The 9,263-nt window shown below is 33.0% G+C and overlaps 1 protein-coding gene across 1 annotated transcript; it reads right to left on the reverse strand.

Moving 5' to 3' along the window:
- Positions 1 to 5,847: 5,847 nt before the first annotated feature.
- Positions 5,848 to 7,200, reverse strand: LOC128185309 (uncharacterized). The gene is made up of 4 exons (XM_052854937.1): positions 7,127 to 7,200; positions 6,969 to 7,033; positions 6,635 to 6,790; positions 5,848 to 6,536 (listed from the first exon to the last, which is right to left on the reverse strand). The coding sequence occupies exons 1-4, from the start codon at positions 7,198 to 7,200 to the stop codon at positions 5,848 to 5,850; spliced, it is 984 nt and encodes a 327-aa protein (XP_052710897.1).
- Positions 7,201 to 9,263: the final 2,063 nt, after the last annotated feature.

Below are 9,263 nucleotides of genomic sequence, written 5' to 3' on the forward strand. Positions count from 1 at the left end.
TTTACGTAACTCATTCCTCGCACTTGGCCGTGGAGAGTTACATTGTATCACGCCTTGATTAGTGATTATTTTGTACAGACGCTTCGCACGCTTAGTCTACATAAAAGAAGCACGCGAAGTTTATGCGTGTCGCCGTCATACGTCAATAATTAAGCACTGCATATGAATTTTCATGCTTTGTTTTATTAAACAAATCCTTAAAGATCTTCATACTTCTGTATTTTCACTTCGTTAATATTTTACATATACCTGCGATGCTCCTACATGCGACGACAGACATGAGCACGATCTTTTTTAATGCAGAAATTGTTAATTTAGATATAATGAAAGTTATTATACATTTATATAATTAATAATTAAATATGATTAAAGACTATCAAGCATATATCATGTTACAATCGACTTACAGACCCCTGACTTGTACACAATTACGTAACTCATTCTTCGAACATTGACCAAGGAGATCCATCGCTTGGGAACTGGCCATCTGCGGTCATCTAAATTACATAATCATAAACAATGCGAAACCCAACGATACAAACATGTATTCTTGTAACAAATACGTCACCCCCTCTTAATCTGCACATTTTAGATTTTTACGGACTGTAATGTCTTGATATACATTTATGAGAAAACAGAAGAAAGCACAAAACAAACAAAACAAAAACATGCAACGAATTTCCTTTCTATACATGTTGCCCTAAAAATCCGACTTCATATACCCCTCTGTCACATTTATTTCAATTAAAATGAGAAAAAAAAACTTTGCACCATGATCTTACACAAATTTTATAAGACTCTCCCCCCCTTTTTTTTTTCGAGAGAATTACTTTTCATCGGATAAAGAAGAAAATAACTGACATAAAAATAATATATTTGTGTATTATATCAGCCCTATAGAAATGTAAGACATGCCATCGATTTTGACAATTTACCAAATATTGACACCACGCAACAATTTCAAACTTGCACATTATCTTCCAAAAATTTAGAAAGATTTAAATAAAGAAGTTATCTTAAAGAAACGGTTACGTGTTTTAGGCGGATTCGATCTCTTTTAAAAGACAATTCCTGACATGAATCATGCGATCATGTATTTAATAAAGCTTGTAACTCGCCATTAAACTTCTCATTGTTTAAAGAGTTTTTGAAACAATTACACAAACTGTGTTCGACAAATAGTTTTATTAACTGGGTTTTCCAACGGAAAAAGCCGGTTATTAAAATGGTGAAAATGGCAGGTGGGCGGCTGCCAAAAGGCTACCCTCATTGTACCCTCATTGTACGGATAACTTCTCCTACAGTTCTCAAGATAGAAAGCTGTTCTTTTGCAGATTAATTTTACATATATTAGAGGTGTGCATATTGCCAGGATTCTGATTTCCGTCAATTTATCAAAAAATACCAGCTTTTTTTTTGGCAAAATATTGCATATAGGGTACCCTCATTGTAGGGATAACTCCTCCTACAGTTTTCAAAATAGGATGTTGTTCTTTAGCAGATCAATTGTACATATATTAGAGGTGTGCATATTACTAGGATTTTGATTTCTGATTATTTATGAAAAAAATACCACCTTTTGAACTTAGTCATTTTTGGCAAAATGTTGCATGTAGGGTACTCCATTTCACTGGATACGGGTTGACATGGATTATGGATACAGTTCACATAAAAAAAACCCGGTGTGCTGTCACAATGACAGTTTTTCACTTGTTAAAACATTTTCTTCCTGTTTTTTTTTCAAAACACGTTTTTTTTATATAGGATTTCAATCACAACACGTATTTATAACAAAAGGAAAACTGAAAGTTTAGTCATTATAATCGTTTGACACCAAATAATATATATTTTCAACTCGCAGCAACAACAGAAGACCTACTCGTGGCTTTGCCATGAGCTCTGCTCTAGTTTTCAGTATTTTTATTACTTTCCCTACCGATGAAAGCGAGGAGGGGTGACAAGTATGTGTCGTTATTTGTCAGCCACTCTGTCTTCACTTCGTTTTCCAGACTTTTTCCTTGTGGTTAAGCTAACTCATTCAAATTTTCTGTGTATGTTCCTTATGATTCCTTTCAGACAACGAATTTACGATCAAGTTAGATAGGTGTTCCAGTAAATGAAGTCTAGAAAAGAAAAGACGAGACTCTTTTGTGCAGATCGACTTGCGTTTCTTAGAATTTTTTATCCACTGTTAAATCTCTCATATTCATGATCGAATAAGTGCTACGCCGGTGCTTCTACTAACCCGAATATACCCTAATGAACCTGAAGATGATGACAATGGATTTTAAATTACTCGTTTCTTTTTGCTTATGAGGTTTGTCTTTTAAAAAGATATTTTTAATCGGATATTATCCTAGTCTATTTAGCATATGAAAAGATTGTTTCAAAGGTGTAGCTTCCCGGTTGGACACATGCATTGCTTAAGTTATACTCTCAGAATGCTTGTTTTTTTTTATATAGTCCACAAAGATCGTCTACAAAGATTGTTCGGAAATAATTATTGAGACAACACTAAAATTTTGCTTTCTAATTGACGAGTTTTGAAAAAAAAAAGGAATGAACATCGAATAAAGTCTAAAACAACCAATACATCTAATAGTTAATAGGTCGTATTATATTAAAAGGTCTTTAAAATCAGTTCAATATTCCTGTAATGTACAAATAAAGCTATTGACAGGCACATATCATCATTTTTAAAGTGGGGGACCGGACTTATACAAAAATATAAGAACCAAGTTAAAAAATCTTGAAAATCATTATCCAATGGTCTGTATATGTAAATTGTTTGTGTCTGTCTGTGTATTTGTGTTTGTGTGGGTGGGTGGGGGTATACCTACTCATCTATTATAAACTCCATTTCAGTGTTAATTTCTTGATTTTCAATAAATGTTTACGTACTCCCCAAAAAGTGGTGGACCAAGTTCACAATAATTTATGTGTTTCATGTTAGTTACGGTAAATGTTTGCTATGAGAAAAACTGGAGGAATACTTGCAAAAACAACTGTGATCAACATTTCTTTTGGTTTGCTAATTATATAAATTACTGTACACCCCTTCCCTGTTGCTACGTGTTTGCTTAAGACAAATAAATAATAAGGCATTGACTCTTTCTGAATTAAAACGTATTTTCAAGTTTTCAACCGACTCCAATATGAAGCATGTTTGTAGCATAAGGACGAAGGCTACATATGTACATCGTCACAACATTCCGACATCTGTTCGAAACGCCATTTTGTTCCGCATCGATAGTATTATTTCGTGGTACTAAATAGCCATAAACCGTTTAATCGAACTCTTTTAACGAAATGTTCATTATAATTTTAAAGATCATTATCTACCCTTCAATGCTGGTTTTAGAACACTAACTGTTTATCAACCAGATAAATCGGATCACTATGCTGTAATGTTTTTTATTTCCTTAAATCGAGTCATAATTTCCTGATGCCTTGGTGTTTGGTGCGGGGCAAAGCAAAGGACGAATCATACGGCAAGGATAAAGTTTAACAAAATAATTAGTACATGTTCAATTTCACACGAGAATACAACTTTTTATGATTCTTTCTGTATTTTCTACAATTGGAAAAATACAAACTATAAATCAAATCTTAATGTGCATTGCATAAATATTTATATTTTTAGCCATAAAAATGGTTTAAGTACAGTCGTTTTTTTTTCATTTGAATTTACGATTGTTCATAATGTTTTCCATAACGCTGTGGGAAAATGAACACAAAGAAACCACGCGTACATTACGCCAAAGGGTAGGCATGCCTGTTTGCCATGATATGGAACAAAGGATGTCAATAGAAAAACTTAGAATCCACAATAATCAATTAATCGTTTCCATCTGCAGACTGTTCTAAAAACTACTCCCAAAATATTCCAATTTAAAATATAGAAAGGTCACAATAGTTCAAAAGCTTAAATCCCGGCATTTTACCGTACACAAAATCCGTGTATGACTGCACGAGGTGTACCTAAGAACTGAATTTCTTTGTTCACCAATAGCATCTTTAGCGGTCAAGCTGACATAGAGCTGCCTTGTAAATTGCATAACTCCCAAGATCAGCAGCGCATCCCCTTATCACTGACCTAGTTAAAATACAATTAACCACTTGCTGTACGCACAGCTCAATCTCAATTTTCTTGTATCAAAACAATTGTTTTTTTTAAAATGTAATGGAAAAATATTTAACATTTCATTAAAAAAAATTGATATCAAAATTGGTAAAAACATATAATAATTTAATTCGAAATCAAATAAAATGAAAATATATTCAAATTAACATTAATATTTGTAAAACACATTATTTCATGCTTCGATCTCCACAAATGACAAAATATAAGTTAAAAGTAAATTAAAAAATAAAATAAAAAGGAAGTTTCCAATTTGAAAATATATGGTCAGTTGCATTTATTAAAACGTTTTTTCAACGTTGAAAAGTGGTTGATGTCTTAAAGTAGGTTGGGTCTTTAACGTGGAATATATGGTTTTGGTTTCAACGTTGAAACCTCAACGTTGAATAATGGTTGGTCAACGTTGCAACTTGATTTCCTTTTCTCAACGTTGAAACAACGTTGCGTGCCCACTGAGTTTCGCATCACAGCCACGCAAGCACAGAGGAATGTAAATACTACAGCGTGGCAAATATCATAGCCAGTAGCCAATAGAAACATGTAATTTCAAAGAACTAAATATTCCTTAAATTGCACTCTCCGTCAGTGCATTATATCTTACCACAGATATGGAAATCGAATAGCTTAATATTAAATTTCTTTTCTCCGTGTATCAATTCCACTGCCTATTTTAAGGCAGCAATCGCATTTACGAGACTTTAACATCAATGTCCAAAACGTGTTAACCTGTCAGTTTCCCGATGAATTTTTATGACTTTTTGGTGATGACCTATGATGCATGAAACCCTCCGTATGATCGATGAAATTGAGTTTATTTCTGTTTTTAAAATTAAGAAATGAAAATATATGTTGAGTCATTGTGTCACTTTACGTTAAACACTGAAAGGGCATGTAACTGTTGAGCTATAGCCCCCCCCCCCACCCAATGTACATGCATATGTAACTCTCCTATCGCCCCCTGATATAATTTCACCTCATCGCACTCTTTGATCGCATAAACTGCTGCAATATTTTTATGTCTTACATTTACTAACCTAATTTGCATTTTCTAGATTTTATAGGTTTTGTTTTACTTTTTTAAAAATTATTTGTGGTGTGTTTGTATGGTATGGACTACTGCAGTGATATTAATTTTCTAATGGTTTGGAATAAGTGGAAAAAAAACTATTTTATCGTAATTTCCGCAAACGTTTATAAATGACAAAGGTGATATAATTATAAAATCCGATGCTCAAACAAATGAAACAGCTCGCTTCAAACTAATAGTGATTCGACGGCTTATAGAGAGGTTGCAGGGATAGCGGAAACGTGAGAAAATACATAGCAATGTCTTTTACTAGTAATATTCAGCTTAAATTTGGTTTTGAAGAAATAAACAGTAAATAAAAAATGAAAAATAGTTGGCCAGTTGATGAAATCATTTGAGGCACGAAGAGCTTTTCTTTAGAGTTGATTATGCACCAATCTAGTTCAACTTTAACGGTTAACTTCCTAACATTGCTTTTTTTTTGCTTGAGAGAAGCAAGTCGTTCCAAATGAAAAGCGTAACGTTTTTTACTTACAATAAGCGATGATTATTTTAAGTTAAAATTAAAACCTTTTGAGTCGTTAAAAATTCACAAAGAAGAATGTTTTTTGATATTTTATGTAGCTTCATAGAAGGAAACATGATATAAAAGTATAAATTATGGGTAATATCGTACGTTTTACAGGTTCATGTACACAACTGGTCCATCCAATGCAGTTCTACTATCGTTGTTGTTTAAGATGTTAGATTCAAGGCCAAAATCAATTGTAGGATTAAAATTTTCTTCGCTGTTTTCCGGTATATCGGTGTATACATGATCTGTTCGACCAGCTAGAGAAACATTTAATTCATTTTCTGCATACGTGGAGTCGTGAGTGAATCTTTGTCTGCCCAAAGCTAGCTCTTCTGAAACGACGTTGAGTCCAGGTCTTATATCGTGCCCCTGCAAGTCAACGGTACTATCATTCTCATGTCTACTAAACACTGGAGATAGGTACAAAGATTCTCCATTTGGTCGCACCTGTGCAACAGGAGAAGCTGTATCTATACCATTAAGCGATTGATACTGTGCATGCCATTCACTTTCTTTAAATTGATTTGTAACTAAGTTCTTTCGGAAAAATTTGCGATAAATATTTCCAACAACAAAAACAATGAAAAAAAAGACAAAAACTCCAAACAAGCCCACAAAAACATCGTTTTTCAGCAAATCATTGCTGCTGGAGATGTTTTTCTCTGTAGTTTCGCTTATTTTTTGTAAATACACCGATGAGTCTTCAGAAGTGTACTGATAGGAAACCGTTTTATTCGATAACGAAGCGACTGTAGACGTCCCCAAAAATGTATCTGCAACCTTTTTTGTTGAACCTTTTGATAACAAAATTAAATCAGATTATGTAGTATTTAAGAATTTGTTAAGTCAAGATCACAATAATATTTTTAAAATTACAATTGAATGAACATACTCGGCTTTTGAGAAATTGTTCCCGTCTTCTGCAAGCATCCATAAGAATAATGGCAGTCTGCTTCGAGGCAATGACAAATATATTGGCAGTCTTCTCCATAAGTAGGATGAATGCATTTTTGGGAACAATCGCTGCCAATGTAGCCATTGGCACATTCTAAAATATAATCCATTAAGTTTTTTAACATTTAATCATTTTTTAATTCATGTATAATCGTGCTCAGTGTGTACAGATAAAATATCAGTATACTTTAAGGCCAATGATTTCTATCTAATTGGAATCATTATTAAAACTATCAATAATTAATTAACAACTGGCATTCTCAAATCCTTACTTTCGCACTTCCTAGTTGTTCTATTTAACGAAAAACCAAAACAGCAGTCTTTTGTTCCATTTACCCTAAAATAATATAATAACTATACTGGTGATACATGTATCTTTAAAAGGTATTCAACGTATACTCCAACTAAGAATTTTTTTAAATGCTCTTACCCTGTGCATATGCTGTTTTCTATGAACTGAAATAAATCGATAGACATAAACACCATAAAAAACGTAATCATCATCGGCCGCATAGGAATACCAGGAAACAACAAGTTTCATAACTAATATTTTATTTAACCGCACAACTCCCTTCCTGCTTTTAAAACTGTACTCATCATCAAAGTTTATTTTGTAGAAAAAAAGTATTTATTTTGTAGAAAAAAAGTATTTAATAGTTATATGTCTTTGAATGAATCCTGATGTTTAACTGGGATTATTGTATACACCATAACGTTGTTTAAAGGGACTGATCCAATATTTGACATTTCAATTCCAGACTTTTATACATGAAGTACAATGCATTACTTATAGTGATCTACCGGGTTCTCTCAGGTATTTTGAATCATTGCCAACCTGCCAGGTTGAAAGGAGTATACCTTTATTTACATAGAGTGGTATGAAATAATGCATGTTGTTAGGTCTAAATCTGCTGGGCTTCTCCATGTTATTTTGAATTATTTTGATTAAATGAAAGAGGTCCACAAATGCGTTTTATAAATTAGATTTTGTATTTACTTTTTACACAGTAACTTAGAATTTAATCTTTGTACTGTGGTTTTGTTTTTGTTCTGTATAATATGTAAATATGATACTGGATTGTTCATTTGAATAGATATCAAACTTTTTTGTGTGGTTGTGTTTAAGGTGTCGTAATATAATAGTCTGATCACACCTCCTGTGATCAGAATATTCGGAGTGTTTCAGAGTTTCACAGAATTAGAAACGTGTACGTTTCTTGCGGGGATTTGTGGTACATGTAGCTGACTCTTACATGTTTATCTATTCAGAAAGTTCTAGTTATCTAGAAATTTGGTTATCAAAAGGTAATTTACGACTTGAACAAGATATAGCACCATTTTTTGCCATATACTAGGATGTTAATAGGGTTTTTTTTCGATAATCAGATATATATATATATATATACCCTGAACAAAAAACCGCTCTCCCCACACCCCTTCCCCAAACCCGTACACGATTTTTGGAATGGATAACTCTTGATTCAAACGTCTTTAAAGTCATGTACTCTTCAAATACCTGAAAATTAACGGATTAAAATCGATTTATGTGAAACATCCCTCAAGAGCATGCATATCAAAAAAAGTGAAGTACGCTACTCCAATCCGCTAGGAGGGATGTAATGGTGTGTTTGGTATGGTATCATCAAGGGGGAGATCGGACAGTCAGATACAGACTTTTAAAGACCAAAAGAAAGATATCAGAAAAGCTATCTACGCAGGTAACCTTACAGTAAATAAGCAGCACTAAACACACCGACAATGTGCATTCCACAGGTAACTGAACATAGGTAAACGTTCAAGTAGGTCAAGGACTGTTAAAATTTAATAAATCAATACCGTGCACCGTTTAGAACAAACTGCACAGTCAAAAGAGGTAGGTATAAATCTTAATTCCATATCCAAAGCTTTATCATTAGATTATGTCTTAGATATCTAAATGTGCTAGCTTGTTCGTAGAATTTAAGTAATGAATGGTATTGTTTTCCTTTTAGAAATGAAAGTACATTATATGTTTTTTCTTTATCTAAAAACAATTCTGTAATAATTATTATGTTTATACTAATTAAAGTCTGTCCCAAGTTATTGCTTCCATCACTCTTTGATGATTTTTAATAAAAATACACAAACCTGTGAAAGAAATACAGTTGAAATCGATAAAAGAGAATTTATCCAAGGTATTTTCATTGAACAATTATCATTTTTCACTCATAAAAGTTCACAGGAACGAAAACAAATGTCTTAAGGAGGTTTATAATGGGAAATGTTTACATCTTTTCACCATTTTGAAGTACTCGGGATACCTCGCGCAATTTCTCAACGATATTATCCGGGCTTATTAATGGCTGATGCAATGCAAAATCCCCGTAGACTTTCTTTTTTTGGATGTGTATTGAAACTTTAAGCGGTAGAGGGGGCATTTCAAAACAGATAGTCTGGACATTTTTCATAATAGTGCATGAACGTAGTTTGAACACAAAGGTATTTATGATTATCGAAATATCTGGCAAAATGTGGTGGAAGCAAATAATCGAGATATAGTATTGTTTGGCCGTCTATAATTGTAGAGT

Source organism: Crassostrea angulata, chromosome 5 (assembly GCF_025612915.1).
Source record: "Crassostrea angulata isolate pt1a10 chromosome 5, ASM2561291v2, whole genome shotgun sequence".
Classification (NCBI taxonomy): domain Eukaryota; kingdom Metazoa; phylum Mollusca; class Bivalvia; order Ostreida; family Ostreidae; genus Magallana; species Magallana angulata.